This window comes from Phaethon aethereus (genome assembly GCF_964289735.1).
Source record: "Phaethon aethereus genome assembly, chromosome: 7".
Lineage (NCBI taxonomy): Eukaryota > Metazoa > Chordata > Aves > Phaethontiformes > Phaethontidae > Phaethon > Phaethon aethereus.
In genome coordinates, this window is record NC_138583.1 from 23500218 (window position 1) to 23522847 (window position 22630).

At 35.9% G+C, this 22630-nt stretch overlaps 1 protein-coding gene across 1 annotated transcript in view; it reads right to left on the reverse strand.

The window, feature by feature from the left end:
• Positions 1-1834: 1834 nt before the first annotated feature.
• PDE6C (phosphodiesterase 6C) overlaps positions 1835-22630 on the reverse strand; it is a gene marked incomplete at both ends in the record, with an annotated part of 29580 nt that continues 8784 nt past the window's right edge. Inside the window, 21 exons of the mRNA XM_082002188.1 lie at positions 1835-1899; positions 4711-4864; positions 6016-6099; positions 6244-6318; positions 7314-7377; positions 7665-7772; positions 8905-9005; positions 10684-10771; positions 12838-12947; positions 13055-13162; positions 13547-13693; positions 16325-16393; positions 16477-16620; positions 17316-17465; positions 17667-17714; positions 18459-18525; positions 18637-18701; positions 18790-18864; positions 19440-19580; positions 19811-19900; positions 20015-20167. Of these exons, the coding sequence (XP_081858314.1) occupies positions 1835-1899; positions 4711-4864; positions 6016-6099; positions 6244-6318; positions 7314-7377; positions 7665-7772; positions 8905-9005; positions 10684-10771; positions 12838-12947; positions 13055-13162; positions 13547-13693; positions 16325-16393; positions 16477-16620; positions 17316-17465; positions 17667-17714; positions 18459-18525; positions 18637-18701; positions 18790-18864; positions 19440-19580; positions 19811-19900; positions 20015-20167 (2106 nt within the window). The remainder of the gene's footprint in view (positions 1900-4710; positions 4865-6015; positions 6100-6243; positions 6319-7313; positions 7378-7664; positions 7773-8904; positions 9006-10683; positions 10772-12837; positions 12948-13054; positions 13163-13546; positions 13694-16324; positions 16394-16476; positions 16621-17315; positions 17466-17666; positions 17715-18458; positions 18526-18636; positions 18702-18789; positions 18865-19439; positions 19581-19810; positions 19901-20014; positions 20168-22630) is intronic.

Below are 22630 nucleotides of genomic sequence, written 5' to 3' on the forward strand. Positions count from 1 at the left end.
TCCTTGAGTAAGAAATAAACGTAGCCTTGCATGCGGGCTTCTTTAGGTAAGAAGGTGGATTTAAAGGTTAATTCTCTTCATCTTGCAAGCTTGATTGAGAGTCAAATCCAATCTGCAGCAATCTGCTTATATGTATGCAACTTGCCCAAAGGGGTTTTTGTTGGATGTGTTGCTATATTTGTTGCTTCAAGTATTGTATATTAAGTATGTGTTCTGGATAACTAACTCTTTAAAATACAGTTAGAAAAAGGTACACTATTCATATTAAATACAACATTTAATACAGTTTGAATAAAATTACATGATGAAACAACCTTGAAATAACTTTCTTTAGTATCTGCATTTAATACAGAAAATAATACATGATACCCAGTTTCATGTCATGACTCAGTTTGCGTGAAGTATTTGGCCCATTTATAAAGAAGGAGGTAATAAGTGGATTTTTTTTTTTTTTTTGTGGATTCCTTTAATGTTGAATTATAGTTGTACACAGTATCTATGTTCATAGGGCATTCTTAGAAAGGTATATAATATGGCAAATTGTTCAGTCATTCTCTCTTGTCTGTGGATGCTGAGGGCCCTTCAGGAAAAAAAAGTATGGGTCTGCTCTCTTTAAGGGGGGAAAAAAAGCGGCAGGATTGAGTCTGCATGTCAAACTTGTTTGTTCCAGGAATTGCATTTGACATCCATCTCCTCTTAGATTTGGAACTGGTTCCAGTGAATACTCAGATCCGTGCATAATAAACTAGCCATTTTCCTTCCTTCATCTGCAGGGAGGAGCTGGCTTCGTGAGACCTGAGTAGAAGGTATGGCGTGGAGTCTGTCATTCTTCAAGAACAGAAGGTTTTGGTAGGGCAAAACTTGTTTATGGAGAGCTAATTTGTGTGCATTCTGTTGTCTTGGTTGTAGAAAGGGAGGTTAATGTGAATTCTGATGTAGACTTCTGCTGTCCTCTCCCTCCCAGGTTTAAATTGGTGCCAGTTCATCGGTTTTCAAATAGTTACATTTACTGCATTTTTAAAAGGTGCACTGAGGGTACAGGAGCCTTCTAAAATGCCTTTGAATGTAGATCTTGCTGTAGATACACTGGTATAGGTACCTTAGTAAACTCGTACTTGTATGCAAAGGATGCCTTTTTAGATTTTTACAGTAAAAGGTGGTCAGTTTAGGAACTGTGGGCAGAGCCATTTGCACGTGGGCAAAGGAGTGGTTTCTCTGAGCTATGGCTAAAATTTACAGATTTATCCTTGGTAGATTTGAAAAAATCCTGTCTACCATGGACCTGCTTTTAATAGATATGAGTCAGGGAATTGTGTTGAGCATTCCTAAAGTGATAGAGATGTTTACTGTAGAACTTTATATAGTATTAACAATGAAAGAAAAGGACACAATTCCAGATTAAGGAAATACACATAATATAAAAATCTAAATATACAAGTTATGAAAATTGCAGTTTTTTTGTTTGAATTGTACATGCTGGATTTCATTCAGTAATTTCATGTAAGATCTGTCCAAATTATTTATATTTTTTCTGGACAGTGTGCAGAAGTTACATGTTTTAATGAAAATAATGTTTATAAATTGAGTGACATGAAAAAATATCTAGAGGGCACAGCTAACTCATTTTGCACTGTTATATTTTCTTACAATTCTCCAGTTTTTAATTGTAACTGTTTACTCCATTAAAAATTATTTCCAACAAATGGCAAGCATTCAAGAGGACTGTTAAGAGATCGATCTATACTACTCTATGCGAAGCAGAAATCCACTGGGGCTCATTGAAGTTCTTTCTAGGTATCTTTTCTGCAGCAGAAACAATGTCTGAGACAAAGAATTACAAAATTATACATGTTTTGGATTTTCCATCCTCTCCACTTCCACCACCAGCTGCATTTTCAGCTAGAAAACAGAGAAGGAAAGCAAAGTGAGTATTTTCTGTTAATTTGAAGCGCTGTAATTCCTTGTTAAAAAGGTGTTGCTTTTGTGATATGCATATTATGTGTGTTTGACCTTCTGAAAATTGAACGTGCTTTTGCCACTTGTCTGGGATAATGGAATATGAAACAATAACACATGCTATATATGCATATGTGTATATAGTGTAGCCATTGATACCAACATTTCTCAAAGGACCAAACACACACTGAACCACTCTTACTGGAAAGTTTCAGTAGTTAAATATATTTAACTCTGTCCCACACATACAAAACTGCATGCAAGCCATGCAAAAGAAACAAACTCTTGGATCAATATAATCTGTGAATCTATTTTTGAAGCAGATGATACAAAAACTTTAATTTGACCTAATTGTATAAACCTTTATCCAACCCTGCATGAAATCTTTGTTACCAATTAAGAGAGAGACTTTTTATGTTTGTTATCTATAGTTACTGATTCTGTTACCGTCTCTCAAATGATTCCACAGATGTTCATTGGTCATAGTTAAGATTCTTTCAATGTAATAAATTGCGTTTCCATGTTCATTTAAGGTAAGATACCAATATTAGAATTAAAACTTACATGTGAAAGCTGTGGATCACCATGTTACTAGGTCATTTTCGACCCTTTCCACCTGCATTGAAACATGTCACATGATCAGTGTCCTACCCTCTGTAATTTGTGGATATAATCAACAATATGTTACTATGTATTTTATTTTCTTAGTTTAATACTTTTAGTTTCTGTTCTGAACTTTCCACTGTAGTGGTTCAGCAAATATGTTTATTTTGTTTGCTGTTACTGAATGGCTAAGAATAGCCAGATCAGTGTGATCTGGAGAAACCACTGTGGTTCAGCATGTATCAAATTACTGTTTGTATGAACTGGCTTAACAAACCCATATATTTATATGGCCTTGATTTGACAGTGTCAGATCTGTTCTTTACAAATGTGCATGGCCTCATTCCAGTGCATGTGTAAAAAGATGCAAAATAATTCACTTACAATATGCAGAGGTCAGATCCTTAGCTCCTGCAAATCAGTCCATGCTTGCCTGTGTAAGTTTCCTTGTGGGAAAATACTTCTTTCCTTAAGCCAGTGACTAAGTGATTCCAAAATACCAATGATGTAAGATGGTCCTAACTTCAAGTGGGAGTAGCAATACCTGACTCTTCCTAAATTTAGAATTTAATTTTTATTTAAGAACCTTATGCTTAAGGGCATAGGGTCAGACTTTAGTAACTATACTCTTTGCCAAGAAAGCAAATGTAAGAGGAAGTTTGTGTGTAGGTCCTGGGTTGTTCTGTGTTTGTTTTGCTGGTATTTCTGTGAAGTTCAGCTGCTTACATTCCAGTGTAAGTAAAGAGTATTTTGTTCATACTCGCAATCAGCTAGTCCTCACCAATAAACTAATCTTATTTATTTAAGATTATATGATTAATTGCAAAAAAGTGTCTTTAAAAATAAATTTGGAAGATAATAAGGTGGGCATAATTTCTGTGAAAGTGTGTGTAAGTGGTATCACTGTGTGAGCACACCAAAATATTTCTTGTAATTTTACTACAATAGTAATACTTGACTCATGTTATTAGAGTTCACTTTCAAAAATCTTCTTTGATTAAATCATGTAACTTACAGTACTTTTTTAACCACTTTGCAACAACTTTTTTTTTTTTTTTTAGCCTAGTATCACTTATTTTAGGAGCCGGTGACTCTCTAGTTCCACTTCACACTCTGACAGTAACTTGATGGCTGGCCTTGACTAACCCCTCTTTTATGTGAAATGTCAAGAATACTCACCTATTTCCCACAGACACTGATTAACAAATAAATTATTCAGTATTGTTTTATGTTTTAAAGATGTGAAACACACTTAGAATAAACTTCTTCTTCATACTATCTGACAATAAATCATTTTTATTGTGACATGACAATAATGACAATAAATCATTCTGTAGTAATTGCACATATTTTTGTTTTACTCTCTGAACCTTTTCTGTCATCTCAGCTGGTTGGCAGAGCTGTTGGCCTGCTGTTCCACATACAATAAAGAATAAAAATAACTGACTCATTTCACTCTTACACTTGGGTGATAGGCTCTCATTTTCTATAAAATTTGATTATCTTCTAGGTTATCATACGCACAACCATACTTTCAGTTTTAGGACTTGGGCCGTCTTTGGAAGATCAGTGTTAAATTTGTAATATGAGAGAGTGTATATCAGCCAAGAAACTGATGGTAAGGAGCTAGAGCCAAAAGCTTTATCTTAAACTTGGAAGAGAAGCGGGGGTTTGTACTGCTTTTTTATGTTCCAAATGCACCCTATCCATTCCCATCTCTTTTCCTTAGGCTTTTGATTTTCAACTTAAAGAAAGCACCTGAATACATTTGGGGCTGATGCCATACAGAATTTTGATACATCTCTGGTAACTATTCAGGTGATTGCAGGATACACAAATAAGTAAGTGCTTAATTACATTCAGTTTTAAGACTAAAGAAATTTTACATTCCCTTCACTTTTGTGATCGGTCATATTTTCTGTAATTCTGCAGTTTAGAAAATTAGGTCAGTGTACCAGATTTGTGTAGTCTTTAAAGGCTACTCCTCTTCCAAGATAAAGCTAATTTAGCTAATTCAGAACTCACATACCGTTAGTAAAAAGTTTTAATAGAATATTGCACACGTGCAATGCATGTGTGAATTTGAGAGTGAGAGAATATGTTGACTGCCTTATAAATATATATAAATTAAAACCTTAGAAGTTACTTCACCTTTTTTGGCAGCTGCTTCTTCCTCCTTTTTCTTTTGTTCCTCAATAACTTTCATCTTCTCTTCATATTCATCAGCTCGTGTTTTCCATTCAACCCTGTTGTTTTGAAGACCATCAAACATAGGTGTAATTTCCTTGTGAAACCTTGAGAACTCCTATACAAACAATTTAAATTAGTATATTAGAGATTTGTAAATGCTAATGATTTGTAAAGTCTGAATTTGTGGAAATGCTGCTGCTTTGCAGAGAAAACAATAGCTTTCATTTTTCTATTAACTCTAATTCAGTGTGTATGCTAGATTAATTAATTTTATTTTATTTTACTTTTTTTTTTCAAGCACTTGTTCCATCTCTGGTAGTGAGTTTTCCGTAGAAGAGAAAAAATTTTAAAAGAAATAGTGTAAGTACATGTTCTTGGCCACACCGTGGTGGCATATTATTGGAAATACCGTGTTGGGATAATAATGCCCTATTGTGCACATAGTCAGTTAGAAAAGAATCTGAATTATATACTGCACATTTTAGTGTCTTCCCTAGTCCCACATTTGATAGTCTGATTCATGCAATAGAATTATAACTATTATTATATGATATTTTATCATAGTTTTACTTATTATAGTCATATATGATTATTATCATATCACTATACAATCATAGTTACATCACTATACTATCATAGTTATTCTTTATCATAGAATTATAATATGATATTTCATCATTTGATTATCAGTATCAGGATATAATAAAAACGTCTAGTATGCTATAGTATATTCCAAGCAGATGAGGATGTATCTGAAGTTAAAATACTATATGTCATTTTTCTGTATGACGTTTTGGGATGATATTAAAAGCTAGTCTGGTTAATAGTGTTGGCATTTCAGTTCCTTACAGAAGATACAGAATATCTATGTTTCCAGAATATTGCAAGTTTCCTATTCCCTTTGCTGTGCCATTAACTGCTTTCTGTAAACCATCCACATGTTTCATACTTGTATTAAGTGGACTGTGAAGAATCAGACTGGGCTTTCTAACTCAGTCTTTCAAGGTAGTAAAAAAACCTCAGCACCCTCAAGTTTCACTGTGATCTTCACTTGTTGTGAATTTGGCTCACAACTCTTGAATTTGCTTTGTGGGAGCAATTCTTCTATGTAACAAAAGATTGAAAAATAGTGGCAGTTGTGATAGTTGTTTACCCTATGACCAAGAGTCCTGCTGCTGTCTAGAATTTTTTAACTGCAACAGTTTGTCACTAATTGTGCCACCAGAACTGCTACAGCAGAAAAAAACAAAAAAACCCTATTCTTACCTTGTACACAAATGTACACACAAAATCTATGAAACCAACTTGGAGCTTAGGTAGTTCGTCTCCTTTGTTTCTGTCCATCATAGGCTAGAACAGAATAGCAGTAATTTAGATTATGTAGTTATCATGCTTTTTGGTATAATAATCTAGTAAGCATCATGGATCATTATCTATTCAATGTTTTAATAACAGTTAATGTTGCTTAACACAGTTAAATTACTTAGTACTTACAATTGGTTGTTGCTGTAGCACAGTTCGTTCCAGGTCACCTTGCTCCCAGAATTCGTTTGCAACCATGAGGGCAACCTGAATAATCACAATTCAGTGGAAGTGTCAGCAGGAAGCAGTAAATTTAAATAAATGAGTAAATAAACCAAGGCTTTCCAGAAAATATGAAAATGTTGATTAACCAAGAAATGGCATACTACTGTTTAAATCAATATATTCTCAATTTACTACTTAACTATTATTAACTTCCCTTCCACAGAGCGAGGACTTCTTGCTCACTGTGTTATCTCCAAGTAGTTTAAAAAGTTCTCCAGAAATAGGGAGTTTTCATCAAACAATAGAATTCTACTCTTTTCCCTGTAGAGATAGTCAAACGCTTCTTTCAAAAATTACAGACATTCTCTGGTGTACTTTAAGGAGTTTTCCAGCAAATTATCCCTACCAATATTCTGGTGCATGCTGAGTAAATTACAGATTATTGTCTACAGGAACAAGACAATACTAGCAACATAAGAGAATCTTCTAGTACCTGTAATGTGTATTACTTAGAAGGCTCCACAAGCATCTTGCAGTTGTATTTTGATTATGCATTGTTAAAACCTATTCCTGTAAGGCTAAGTGATGAGCTTCAGTGTGATGGTCACTAAGTACTTATGTACAAAGCAGTGTCACACTGTATTACAGAATTTACTTTAGCATGTTTAAGATACTTTGAAATGGCACCACTATCCACAGAATAGACACAATTAATTCAAATCATAGTGGCGTTAAATCTGTACCTTAACAATACCTGAAAAATAGCAAAATTTGTATAGCACAAAAATAACTGATATTTAAGGGTAGAGAGTACAGCTGACAGAATCAGGGATGCCAGTTTTATCTGAAGGACAAGTAGAAGTGGTGGAACAACTGTAGAGTAGTTGGGGAGAGGCATCATGGAACCCTTACACTCACAGTTGAGTGCAGATGCTTCAATATCTATCAAATGATAGAAATTTTTTTTAAATGATCGTGCACCAAATAGGCAGTAAAAAAGATAGCAATGCAGTATTGTCTGTTTGAAAAGTACCTACCTTACTTTGCACTTCCCAAGGCTTGGTGATAGCAGACAGGTCACATCCAGTCATCATCATAGCCCTTTAAAAACACAAAACAAAACAGGAGTGTAGTTAGGATGATGGATGATGACAGAAAAAAAAAAAGGCTAGAATTTGAAAAGTATTTAGATACTGAAGATGCAGATGGATGCACATCTTGCACATTTTGAGAAGATTGAAGACATCTGTTTCTAATTTAAAATCACGATTGTGCTTGACATTGGACAATAATACCAAGTCTTAAACATGTAGATTAAGTCCCCAAATTCTTTCAAGATCTCGTCCTAGATAACTGATTGAATAAAGAGTAAAATATTAACAACCTACATGATGACTTCTTTTTTGGTGGGGTCGATAGATATATATTTAATTGCCTCCTCTTCTGTTTCCATTTTTTCAATTGCATCCACAATCTTTTGAAACATAGATCTTTTCCTGTTAGAACATACCAATAAACCATATATTAGTGAACAAAAGTTCCTGCATTAACAATGAAAGAGAAAAACATATTTCTGATATTTATGCTTTTTCAAAGTAATATCCTAGTCATAGTAGTATCAGTGATACCTTCTTCCCGCTGAACTCAGACTTTTCCAGTAACCTAGCACATTTAGATTTTGCTGTATACCACTGTCATGTAAAGTATTATGTCAGAATTCCTGACAAAGAAACAAATAACCAATTTCCTAACTCTTCATATTAAACTGTTTGGGGTGACATTCTTATTTATTTTGTATTACATGTTTGTTACTTCCTGTAACACAATAAATTGGGAAAAGTGAAGCAAATAGTAATAAATGTTCTTCCACTCCCTCCCCTCAAAAATCAAAAGCAGTGCTAAGATCTGACTGAGAACAACTTTGAAAAAACATAAATGTGTCTTGCTGTTGCTTAATAAATCTTTTAATTTGCATTTAGAATGAATGAAATGATGGAATTACTGTTCACTGAAATGTAGTAACTGCTGTTGAACAACTTACTGCTTTTTTTCCTGTCTCCTGGCTTTAAATTGTCCCAGTCATAAGACATGTGGACCGAAACAAAAGGCTCCATATATCTTTAAGGAAAATACCCATTATAAAAGCACATTAAGTCAGGAATTCAGGAACAGGACGGGTGATTTTATATTTGGAGTCTTTGGCATATTTAGCACTGGGATCAGTTGATGTCTGCAGTTTTGTTTATAAACCAGCATCTTAATTTTCATGTCATAAGCATAATCTTGTTTAGTATGAGTAATTGTAATGTGGTATACTGAATACCACACATGCACACAACCTTACGATTAGGCTACAGAATCCTCACCTCTGAAATACAGTGTTTGCTGTAATTAAAAGCATATTTGAATGACCTACTAAATATAAACTGTTATATACATTTGTGTGTTCTGTAACTCAAAAGCTTATAATGAATCTAAGAATGTCTCTCTTTTTTTACAAGAATGAGATTTAATAACAGTTTTAAATATAGCTCTGTACTCCACATATAAACAACTAAAAACTACAGTTACAAATCGCATAGGATTGACATTTTTTTGGTAGGAAGTTATACAGAATTCAGTACTTACTTGAAATACAAAGCCAAGTCAGTTGCTATTATTGCAACTTCAAATAAGTGTAGAACAGTTTCAAACTGGCGCTTATTTAGGTTCTGAAAGATGTTTAAACTCTGCAAGATGGAAAGTTTACAAATTCAGTTCTTTTTATAGCACTGTCTTTGGTTTTACCGTACAGGTCGTCTCAGAATATTGTAACGATATTGCCAACTACAGTCCCTAAACTAAAATAACTGAAAAACTATTCGATTGGCAAAGATGGCCCTTATTCATGGCTAATAAATGGCTAAATAACTGTGTGAATGGTAGGTAGATCTAAGATGCTGCCCCCAGAGGCTACGCAAATAACTAAATCCACAGTGACTTAAAGAGTTGCAAGTCCTGCTATTGCCGTATATAAATTAAAACCAAAGTAAACCACCTGTATTCCACATAATTAGTAAAGAAATGGCAGTTCTTCATAATTTCTTTACAGTTCACATTCCATAAACCTAATCTTCCTTGACTTTTTAAATCTTCACAGTAGACGCCTTTTCCTCCTGTTAACATGGGTCAGCACAATAGCCTGTAGTGCTGTTAGGGACCTACTATAGTAAGTGCCATGTCCTTTTCCTCGGGCAAAGGGAACGACAGCATCACACTCGGCATTTTACTAAGTGTCCTGGTGTTCCTTCCCTCTTTAACTGAGGGGACAACACCTGTGAGAGCACAGGGTGCCATGATGCTGCTGGTGAGAGCCCCCAGAGGTCCTGACAACTCCTCCAGCAAAGAGCAAGGGTTAGTCCCACGCGTCTCACATTTGAAAAAGTACGTCGCCATAATAAAGGTAAAGGTGGGGGTTTTTTTAATCATAATTTTTTTTTTTTATGATAGTTGTGCTACTGGTTAGTGTAAGGATTTATTCCGTGGCCTCATGAGGTCAGGAAATAACATCACCACAGGGATTAGAAAATGAAAAATGAAGGTGGAAGCAGGTGCCTGCCACGCTGCTGCGAACAAGTGGGACGGAAAGGGCGCATGTGTTCAGGCCTTGCCTGTTAAATTTTTTATTTCCCTGCAAAATACGTAGTAAAGAGTTGTAAGTAGTCTCTTGCCTCATAGCCAGGACAGAGCCAGGTGCTGGGAAGGATGGACGATTTCTGCTAGAGGAGCAGGGCTCCATGGGGCGGAGGGCCCTTGTGGGCTGCACTGCCGCCATGTTGTTGAGCCTGAGGAGACTGCAGTGGGGAGCATCACCTCCACGGCTGCTGGGGAAGGGCAGCTGAGGGTGGCTGCCTAATTCAGGGAACATCAGTAATGGGAGCTGCAGCAGAGCCTCATGTAACCACCTTCTCTGTTTTAGCAAGGTAAGGTGTGTGTCGGGTCTGGCCTGGGGGTGACGGGGCCCTCCATAAATAGCTCCACCCTTTGCTCCTCAGCTGCCAGAGCCAGCAGCTGAGCTCAGACCTCCTGAACCAGGGGCAGCAGTTTAATTACAACATTTTGTATGTATGTATTGTGTTTTCTGCTTTGGTTTCAACATCAGCTGTTTTGTGAAAGCAGAAAAAAAGGGAGTGCGAGTGAGGCCCAGAGGAAAAGCTTTTCTATCCTGAGTCTATTTCTGGCAGAATTACTGGTGTTTCTCAAAAAGTGGACAATGCATAAGAATTTGGTTTAAACTTTCAAATTTTAACACAATTTCTTTAATCTGGAACTAGGGGAATGAATGAGACATGGTGAAATTTGGCACATCATAACTTAATTGGACTTTTTGTGTTGATCAGTGTGAGCAGAAGGCTCATGCAGACGTACCTCATCTTGAAGTAGGGTTTTACTGTACTCTAGGTGATGCCTTTCTAAAATGGAAGATCCATGAAGTTTTGCCAGTGGAGCAGCTGACCTGTTGAAAGAGGAGCAATTCTTTATAATATTTTGGAGGCAATATTTTTCTCAGGATTCACATTTTTAGAATTAAAATGCTTCTGATCTGTATGTTCAATAGTTTATATATCATAACCATTGGTATGGTGCCGAGCAAAAAAAGTACTTGCTTGCCTTCACTATCATGACTGAGTAATGATGGAAATTGGAGAGCACTGGGTATCCAGTGCCCACTAAAGTCAAAGTCATGGTTAGATGCCTTTAGACTCCAAAACTGTGTTTTTTAAAACTTGCCTCTCTTTTGTCTTGCACATTTGGTTTTGCTGTTTGTTTAATCTACACGCCTTCTGTGTACCTTAAAAATAGCCTTTATGCATCTTTTAGTATTTATTGTGTGGCACGGCTTTTGAACACTTGTGTGTAATGTCTGTGGTCCATGTTCCCTGTGATTCTAACTTACTGTAAGTAAGCTAAATCTAAAGTAACAGTATAATGGAGTTTAACTCCTCTAATGCCCTTGGGCTCCTCACCTCCCCAAAATCACTGTTTTTATGGACTATGCAAGTCCTGGCAGCTCAGTCCTGTGTTCAGTCTCATCATAGAGCTCAAAGCATTCCTCTGATATTGGGCTAAGCTTCAAGCAGAGGAAATTCTGCATCAGACTATGGTAGTGGGAGAAGGGAGAAATGTCCTATCCATGTAGGCATGTTTGGAAGTTTATTTTCCTCCTTTCTTTCCTTGGCTAATAACTCCGTTCCTCAGATAACCCAAGGCAGATTGCTACCTGCTACCTGTATTTTCTGACTTGTGATTACGACTGTTGTGGTAAAGCCTGGTAACTTTTTATAAATAGCTTTACTGCATATGACCTCATCTAGAGGGCTTTCAGCTAGGGAAGACTACAGTAGGAAGATTTAAAACCTTGTTTAAACTTATTTGGATGAGAGGCAGTACGCTGAACAATAATCAGCGTCCGTCATTCTCTCTCTCCTACGTCACCTAGAGAATCCCTGAGAATAATCAGAAAATCCTCTCATGTCACTGCTCCAGCATGCAGGCTGAAATGCCTCTCCTGGGAGGAGTGTATCCAGGGTCAGAGGAGGAGGATGAATCATTCTGGAGATACAGTTAGTGGGAAACAGCACTCAGAAAATTATGGTTATAATCTTTGGGTACACCTGACATTGTGAGAAACCTGTGTTCTCTGGCTAGCACATAGAAACAAGCCCTAACAGATCACATAAAAGACTAAATGGTGGATTGTTCTTTCTTCAGGAGAAGAGCAGGCCTCACCATGATATGTAATGCTGTAATAAAAAGGTAAGTTTAAAACAAAATTAACTAATACTGTTTTATAATAAGCATCTACTAATTAATACTGTTTCATGACAAACATGGGAAAAATCACGAAGAAATCCTTTAGAGTATTTTCTCAGAACAAAAAGGAGCATGAATTGCAAAGCTTAACCTCATGACATGTTACTGGCACGTGGACCCAGTGCCAGAACACAAGCTCTTTAGTTCAGAATCCTGTATAACACGTGGAGATTACACCTCAAGAAAGGAACTACATTAGTGAGTAAACTTAGTTAGCTAGTCAAATTGGACAGTAAAAAACAGAGAAAAAGAAAACATCTTAAATCCCGTCTCCCTCTAAACTGGCCCGTGTCTATGCCACATCCTGAATCCCTCTCTAGAAAAGTGCTTATGCCCTGTCTTGGGAAAAATTAATCCAGTTAGGGATTCCAATTTACTTTTCTGATTTCTTTGTGGCCTCATGTACATGAGGCTCTGCTACAATCCAAGCATTACAAGAGCTTAGTCTCTCTCAAAAATGAATTGCAGCTCCAGGAGATACTTCTAAGATTCTGCTTTTGCATTTTGCCTTTGTGTTTCAGCTGTCATGACAAATGCTCTAAGACAGAAATCTTCTGTAGGATAAATGTTCATTTACGCCAGATGAATATGGAATATATACCTTATATTTTTGCAAGTTTCGACTTTTTTTTTCATTTGCTAAAAATTTTTCATTCACTAAAAATACTACAAAAATACTACTAAAAATATTTGACCATTTGTACTTACTTCATCTGATACAAGTTATTGGTCCCTCTGTGATCAATGTCATGGCAGAAAGCGGCAGCAACCATGGCAAAGGCTTCTAGATCAGTATAGTATTTCTTTATTTTGCCTGTCTGTAAAAGAAAGCCGATGATTCTGAGTATGTACCTTCCTTAATTTCCCAGTTGGAATTAGTTGGAAAATTAAATAATGAATGTAAGGTTAATATTAGCCACATTACCATCAGCAAAGTAAACATTGTTTGTCCCACATTGAATCCATGTCTCCAGTTATGGTAAGTGATATCTCGATAACCCTTCCTGACTGTGTACATCCATCTTGTAAGGACCTATTATGAACAAAAGTGATTAAGACTGTGCTGTTAATTGAAACAAAATCATGGAATTCCTATAAAATTACAGGAATATACTATGAAATTACTGTAATAATGTGCAAGATCTATGAAAATAGTTGCTTTTCATTGAATTAGACATGGAAACAGCAAATTGTTCTTATGTAAATGCATGTTGATTTAATTCCTTCCATAGCTCACACAATTTCAGGATTAGTTTTAGGTCTTTATGACAAATATGCAAATGTTTAATTAAGAATGGAAGATTGATATCCATACCACTAATATTTTAGTATTGCCTACTTCTCTATCAAAGTAACTACAGTCAGCTATTTTTCTTCTATCTTAAAATAAATATAAACAAGACAAAATAAATCAGACCTCAGCTGGGACTTTGAACTTTTCAACAACATTTATCTCAAAGAACAATCGTATTCCACAAGTTATCAGGCCATGTTCTGTAACGGGAAAGTCACTGAAGCGGAATTCGTACAGTTCCAAATCTTTTGGATCAGGTAATTCTTCTTTCTGTTAGGAAAAGTGGAAAACACAAGGTTTTTTCTGGCAAGAATAAAGTTGGAAAAACTTTTTTATTTTCTTTTCTGACTTCAGTAGAAACATGGCCTAAGGACAGTATGCTTACTATATCTTCCAAGCCCTCAGATTTCAGTACAAACTAATGTGTATTGTTATGAAACGCAATTCTCAAAATTAGTCTTACCTTGTCTCCTCTGACAGTCTCTCTTTGTGATAGCCTATATATGCTTAATAGACAAACCTGTAAGGTTGATTTGGCACATAGAAAGTGGATTGGAAAATCCTACAAGATCAGATGTCAAAATTCACAAATCTTATTTGTGTTCTCATTTGTCTGCTTGCAGCAGATTCTTGACTACTTGGCTATTGAATGATCTCAGTATATGCATGAAGTAAAAATTGTTGCAATGCTTAAATGTACAAAGCATATAGTATTCATGGTTATTATGGCTTACTTCAAATCCCTTAGAGTCATTTACTTCCTAGTGCTGTAGTTGGTGGTGATCTGTCCTAGTCATTGCCTTTCTGTAGTTTATAACAGTCTATTCTGAACAATCTTGACCACTGACGAAAATGAGGGATCATTCCAGAAGCAGTGGACTGTATAAGTTCATAATCTTTTCCCCAGAAGCAGTGGACTGTATAAGTTCATAATCTTTTCCCCATGTGCTAAACTTCATTAGAAGCTGTCTGATGCCTCAGGGCTTTTCCTCTCTCCGGAAGGCAGATACAAAGCTTAGGCCAGCTATGTATCTGTACAAGAACCATAAAACATATACTAAATTCTAAAATGCAGAGGATACAAAAGTTAAGAAGCCTCTATTAAATTTAAATTGCCTATTTTGTATACATTATATAGATTCACATTGAATAGCCTAACTGGTAATAGAGATATTAGTGACTGTTCTGTAACACTTTTCATCTGTATATCCCAAAGACTAGGGAGAAGGGTATTATATTTTAAAGGATGCCCTCTAATCCAAACAGGATTTAATTCATGAAAGTCTGATGCAACACAGAAAATAGATTATATCATCGCAGTTACTCCCTTCCTCCATTGTAGTCTATAAATTATGTCTATTTTATAAATAAGGAAAAAAGGTGACTGAATGTATGTATATATTTCAACAAATAAGGCTGAACATCCATGCAAATGTATTTCCTTCTCTCTGGGATTTTCCTTTGTATCTACTCTGATCTGAGGTCAAGGACAAGGAACCTGGGGCAATGGTGTTTTAAGACCCATTACTTTGTGAATCATCAGATCTAGAAACACCTGCTTTATCCCATTAGCTATCTGGGATTCCAGGTCTTATAATAGGATAAAGCATTTGCATGTAGCCTTGGCAGTGCAGAAGATATTAGAGCTTTGAATTTGTGACTCCACAATGTTGAGAGAACTCATTTTAATTGCTTTTTGGAGATTTAGAAATTCATACTAGCATTATGTTTTTACATTTGGAGTCTGTACCATAGTAATCACTTGTTGTGCTACCAGTAGAGAAATTTTATAATGTTTATCTATTAATCTTTGCGATTCTCATGCAGCTAAATTGAATTTACTTTAAAAGGTATGTGAGTCTATACCTGGTCTGTTGATGTTTTTTGGTTTCACCACTTACAAGCTGTGTAAGCACCTGTTTTGTGGGAGCCGGTAAAACATTAACACCATTGCATTCCGGCATGAACATGCACGTAACTAAAAATAGTTTAATGAGATCTTTTCCCTATGGCTATGTCTAACATTGATTCTATGATTAGCAAATGTGGTGTAATAGGAGGAAATGTGTGAAGTGGTTGGTACTGGTAGTCAACAGATTTGTGTATTTGACCTTTTTTCTTCAGCCTCACTCTGTTTTGATCCACTAACAGTGGGAGTTCATTCAGTGTTTTCCTAAAGCACATCTTTGAGTTTTGTTTTGGATAAAGTAAGCCAGTGTACGTGCTTCAGGACTGCTCCACAAGAAAAAAAGAAGTGCATTGAGCAGGCATTTCCTCCAAAAGACCACTCTCTTTCTAGATTGAAATACTAAGGCAGCCAGAGGACTGCACAGTCTGGAAAGTGAATAAATTTTTTTTAGTAGTAGCAGAGTTTTAATTGACTAGGTCAAATCTGTTTCATCACTGTGAAGTCACTGATTACTGTTTGGACTTCTCTGCCTAAGGACATGCAGGATAATTAACCTGAAAGCAGGTACTGGACACTCCTACATGTGTTCTCTTACTCAGAATGAAAGTGACCTTACATCAATATTCCTTCTTTTATTTTCAAAATTAAATAAATTCAGTTATAGGTATAGCACTGTTCTCATGGGTATTTAAAGAAGTTAAACACTTTAAATGTTAATTCATATAAACATTTCTGTATAACTCTGACTATCCAAGTCTGTTGACACATATTTGGGACAGAATGTTTCCCTGTAAGTAACAGTGGGGTCTGCACATAGAAGAACCAAAGAGATTGAAGATGTATTATTAAATCAACTCCATCTAGCTTGTGGAACTGATAACTAAAATCAATTGTATTAATCAGGATTTGGCTATACAAAACTTCTTCTATAATGAGGACACATTACTATCTGATATAAACACACCAGCAGAATTTTCAATTTAATGACTTACCAAAATCCTGATAAGATCCTTTTGATCACATTCTTCTATACTATTTACATTTAATTTCTCCTTGTATTTCTAAAAATGAAAATGAGTAAGAAATTCAGTTTTTGTGTAGCAATTTTCCTACCTGAATTTTTTGACTGTGCACAGAAACTTACCAGTATAGATTCAACTTCAGAAGGGGTAGCCTTTGTCTGGTACATAAGCATTTCCTGAGCAATGTCTTTCCTGTTTTCAAGCTTGTTCATTTTGTCATAAGTGTCAGTATTTAAAACAGACCACCCCAGGAACTGTGTGAGAGTCTGTAACAAAGCCAAGCAAAGTGGAGATGACAGCATGATAATAAAATTAAACTGACAATTTGAACTTACTTTTCTTAAACTACGATTTCTGGTAGTGCCCTTTGAAAAGCAATGTGTAACTCTACTTGTTAGAGGCCTTTACATTCCATCAATAGGTTCTGTTAGCTCTTCACAGCTTTTAATGATGTTTGTCTCAACCTAGTAATTAAGGGCCCGTCTTCCCATTTTATATACAGGACTTAGAGGCTTATGAAGCTTGAGTTAGCTGAGTGGAGTTGGATACACAAGTTAAATGTAGTATCTTATCTTGCCTAAGTGCATGTGATCATGAACGCTCTGGGAACTCCCATGATCACAGGCATGATATCCATCGGCAAGCAGCATGCCATACCTGCTTACCCACTGCTAATTAGGAGATGCTGACCATCACTAAAAAGTAAAATGATTAAAAATAAAATTACATCTGACTCCTGTTCATTATTGGAATGTAAATGATCCCTTGTAACTTTTCAGGTTTATAAAGAGAAATAAAATTTCTGATTCTTATGAAACTATATAGTGAAGAAGATGAACATTTGGTTAGATGTTAATATAGCCTATCTGAAAATTTGTAGACATTTTAAAATTACTTTTTACGATTTTATTTTTATTAACATCATATGGCTCCTTAAAGTCTCTAATCCTATTAAGCTTACTTCAATGATCTGTTCATCATACTCGTCAAAAGGTTTTCCATCTTTCCTATTGTAAAATGTTGCAACTCCCACAATTTCTTCTTTTTTGTTGACAATAGGCAATGACAGGACATTTTTGATTACCCATCCAGTCTCATCCACTGGTCCTTTCTGTAGGAAAGACAAAGAACAGGAAATATTGTATATTTCTTTGAAAGTAGTAATACAGCTATTGATATAGGCAATGTAATACTAAGACCTGTGCATCACAAACTAAGGAGGAATTTATGTCCTCAACTGTATAACTAATTGGTGGAAAGCATTAGCATATTTTTCTACAATATCTATCATTATTAACATTACTGGAATTACCTGAAATGTGAAATATTCATCTGTTGGTGCATTCATCATGTTACAAATCTGCAGCATAAAGAAAAGGAAACATTGTTTAAATGGAATATAATGTGCACCAAGACTTGGCCTGATATTTTAAAAAGGCATATTGATTTTCTAAGCTAACAACAATAAGCACCCTAGCTAGCTGCAGAAATTAAAATTGTTCCTATTAAATTAGATGTGGTTATTCTAACAGACGCCATTCTGGAGTACTTGTAGTAGAGTCCCTCATGTATGATCTCTCACAGTGCATATGCATAACAGTTACGAGATTCACTCCCTGTTTAAAATGGCATGGGGGTTTATAGAAAGAAATAACTGAGTACTAAGGTCTCTGTCCTTACTGCTATGAAAAATGCCATCAGATTACTAATAACTGTCATACCTCACAACTTGGAAGTACGTATATTATCTACACAAGAGAAGAAAAAAAGAAAATTTTAAAACTGTGTATATGATGATTTTCTTTGACATTTTGTTGTGAGGCCTAGTTAGCACACCTGGAAAGTGACATCAGACCCACACATTATTCATCCAATGTCACCACAATCAGAGGGAAATTTTCCTGATGTTTTGGCTGTTTGTGCTGAGGGCTTGTCTCCATACAGACTACTGATTCATGTGATTTCACGGGGAACAACGACACTGTAAGCAGCACGGTATTTTTTCAGAGGTTTTTGGTCGTGGGGAGGTTTGGGCGGGGTTTCGTTCAATCAGAACAACTGCATGCACTAAAACCTTTAGTTTTTACTTTTGCTATGAACTTACAAATCCATTTTCAGCAACATACGTTGGCAATCCACTGACAAGACACCAGTGATCTGCTGGAGGTGACCTTTAGAGAGAGAATGAAATTAAATGATTTCTACAATACAGACATGTTATTATTCTATCCCAACAATATATCTAATTACTTCACATTTGCAGGCTGCCAATGAATACTCACGGAATTACTTTGATTTCTTCTTTTCCATGTAAAATATAGTCAATAATCTTATAAAAGTTGACTTCCTAAATAAAAAGAGAAGAACATTCAGGTGACCTTTACAACCCCAATGTCAAAATTAAGATTCATAAAAAGAAAAATTAATATCCTCACTCGTCCATCAGGTGTCTTGGGGCCTTTGTAAGGCTCTGCCTCCCCCAGCTGGATTGGCCACACATCATAGAACTCCTGAGAAAAAAATACACAGGGTTTAGCAAAAAGAAACAAAAAACCAGTTCTATGTTCATAGATAACATGACATCTGTGGGTAGCAATTTTATTTTTTCATTCTCCATAGCTGTACTATCGTCACATTTCAGACAATATTAAGAAAACATTGTTAAGTATATTCCAGGCAAGAAATGTTTGCCAGTAAATTGCAAACTAATCTGAAGCTTATCTCTGGATGGTTGTGCAGCTTAATTGTTGTTTTAGAAGACAGGTATTTATAAAGCAATAATCATACTTGCACTTCTGTCTTCTACACTTTCTCACATGGAATTATTAACCTGAAAAATTATTTCAGAATTAGCCTTTATGTTTATCATGGTTGTATCCTTTGCCATGCTTGTATTTTGCATGTAATGTTTGTAACGTGGTTGTATTTTATATACATTATTCCAAAGGGTTAGAAAGCATGGTAACTTTGTGTCTTGGAGAGACATGCACTAGAAATATGCAGAACAAATGAATTAGAAGGATGGATTTTATAACTTAAAGTTAGGAGTAGCACATTTCTAGCAAGTAGGCAAAATGATTGTTACCTTCTCCTTAGTCATGTCCAGCAGACCAACAGAGTATCTTTCACAATTCAAATACATTCGAATAGTATAGAGTGCTTTGTGAAACTGCCGTTCTATATCTGTTAGCTCTTCAAACACTTTATTAGCAGACCACAAAAGCATCTATTTACAACAAAAGAGAAAGAGGGCAAATGTTCACAACAGTAAGAAAACATAAACGTATGAATCATAGGCATTCCAGTATAAAATTATAAGGTGCTTTACTGTTATCAAATAAAAAGATTAAATAGATGCTATCCTCAATTCATTAAGCTTGCAATAATATAAAATAGTGGGAATAATAATGGTTTCACACAAAACCAAAGTATTATCATTAACAAATTCTTCTATACCTGACTTCTTCGGGATTCAATATTGTAGAGATATGTGATATGATGATTTCTTATGACCAAAGATATAAAATTGAGGTATTTTTTAAAGACCTAAAAATGACAAAGAGCAAAAATAAGACAAAAGTGTCAAATCAAGAGGTAGATTAACTCAAACTACTTGTTGAACTAAAAACTGTAGTGTTGTGTGACATTTGAGGTTATTACCTCTTCATCCTCTTTTGAGAACTCAGTGGCATTTAATTTGTTGAGGGCCATCACAACAGCAAGCACCTCTTTACCCTGCATAATTGGGTTTGCCAACATATTGATTGTTGTATAACCAGTTTGTTTGTCCAGAAAGTCAGAAAAATGGTTGTTCTGAAAGAAAAAAAAAACCACAAATGAAATGCATTACAATTGGTTACCATGCCAAGAGCAAATGATCACTTCATTTGATTATTTTTGCAATGCTATGAGCACAGTTTCACAGTACAGTAGGTTTATACTCACAAAAACCCATTGCCATTATTTAACCCAATCTTGCAGACTTATATATACAAGCTTAACTTAGGCATTGGTTATGAATAAAGCTTCTGACACCAAGTTCTGTGCAGGTTTTTATTAGAATGAAGAGGAATTTAAAAAATGGGAAAATCTAGAATAAAGGAGAGAAAATATGACTTTGTGGCTACCTGAGTCTAATACATATGGTTTGCATGTAAGAGAATTACTTCATAGCTATGTTAATATTTATTACTATTTATTTATTTCTGTAGATAAAATTCATGATACTGTCCTATTATACAATGCTTAAACTACCATCTGTCCTGAATTTATATGGCTAAAAATGCTCCTGGCAGAGAGGCATCCCCAGCAGATATGCATGTGGCTGAGCCATTTCTTACTCCCTCCTGTTTCACAGACTCCTTTTCTTGCTGCTCCCAGTCCAACATGCTTTTCTGGTAAATAGTAGGGTGTAGGACCAGGGGGATTGGGACACAGAGCTGCTTTTGGTGGGTGTGTTTTCCTGTGGGAATGAGACCACGTGACTAACGAATGAGCCACAACTAACTATCCCACTAATTTAATCCTTGAAACTGGGTGCTGAGGAGGGTTTAGTAAAAGCTGTTCTTTTATGTAAAACATGCTGGGAAGCTAATTCATGTTTCCTGGAAAACTATTTCATTTCCTCATATCAAAGAGATTCTTGGTGCTTTCTCTGAAATGCTTTAGTGTTCTCTTTAATTCAAAAAAGGGATTTAAAATTTGTCAGGGAAATCTGTTTGTCAAGGGTTGTTGTGTTTTGTGATGTTCTTATGATAATACATTCAAATGAGCTGAGTTATGACTTGAGGGATTCGAATCTGCCAGTATGTGCATACTGAGAAGTGACATGGTTCTACTAAGCAGCTAAGATAGCCAGACTCTGTCTTCACCGAGCTTTTTCCATCCCCTTGCATCTGTCTCTTCTAACAAGTCAGTGCTCAAACTTCTTCTTTGGAGAGATGACGAAGTCCTGGTCTACAGTCAATGGCAGATTCTCCCTGAATTTCCTTTAAAAGGTCTACATCTGATTTCTCAAGGTGATGAGTGGCTGGTGCTAAATGAGAATGTCAAGAGGTGGCAAGCTGCCTGGTAACCAGGGAAGGTCAGACTACATTATAACACCATGGATAGAAATGGCAGCCAGACAGAGGGAGGTCAATGGAGTCCTGTTTTTAGGACATCCACCTGGAACTAAGATTCCCAAACCTTCTCCTGCTGTTAGCAAATATTTGTGAAGCCACTTAAAAAGTGCCTGACTTGTTAATGCACATCTACCCACAGAGCTGATACATATTACTACTATTAATTACTGCATTAGCTTGGGCAGCCAAGATCTGCATGGTGGATTTCAAGGTCTCTTCCTTGCTGATGGGCTGGAGAATATTACAGGATGCCACATAGTGGAATTTCTGCTTTCATAAATCATACACAAAGCTACTTAAACAAGAAAACAAACAAACAAACAATTTCTAGGTCGTAAAATCAAGCATGAAAAGATTAGGACATGCCAGAACTAAAATTGTTTGTGTGCTATTTGGATCTTTCCTCTTAATGTCTTTTTTCCTCTCTTCCTCTCCTAGCAATTGTTTCTGGTATATGTTGAACTTATAGCATATACAACCCTGAGAAAGTAGGTTGGATTTTATTACATGTTCAAAATGTTAGGGGTTTTTTCCTTCTGTTCTTCATAGTCATTTGACAGCCCATCTTTTCCATTTACACTTTAGATTTCCCTCTAGGACTGCATTTCTATAAAAGGAATTAAGTGTGTGGAACTAACTCTGAAATGTCTTTTTTATATTTACTGATTGAGCTCGCTTACAGAGATCCCCACAAACCCCTGAGAAAGATCAAAGTAACCAATGTGTTTTCTCTGCAGTTCAATGTATCAGGCTGTATTTGGGTCCCTGGAAAGTGTAGCCAGTTCCAAATGTATCGTCCAGGTGAAGAGCGGATGTTTTCTCTATTTCTGTCGAACTTTCCCTGAGTTGTTGTTTTCTCTTTTTCTCAGAGAAAGGTATAGGGGTATCTCACTTAACAGACATCCAGGGGAAATGCCAGTCAATCTGTCTCTTCTATGCAAGAATCAAGTACTGTCCTGCAGTCTGCTAAACAAGTATGTTATTACATGGAATATTTTATTTTCTCTGATATATATTACCTACTGACACAACCATTCTGGTTTTTGGGTGTGGTTTTGGGCTTCAGTTGCAATTTCTGAATCTGACTGCTTTAGCCATTCAAAATAAAGTAAATCAGACAGAGAATTTGACCCTGTTTTGTAGTTCCCTCGAC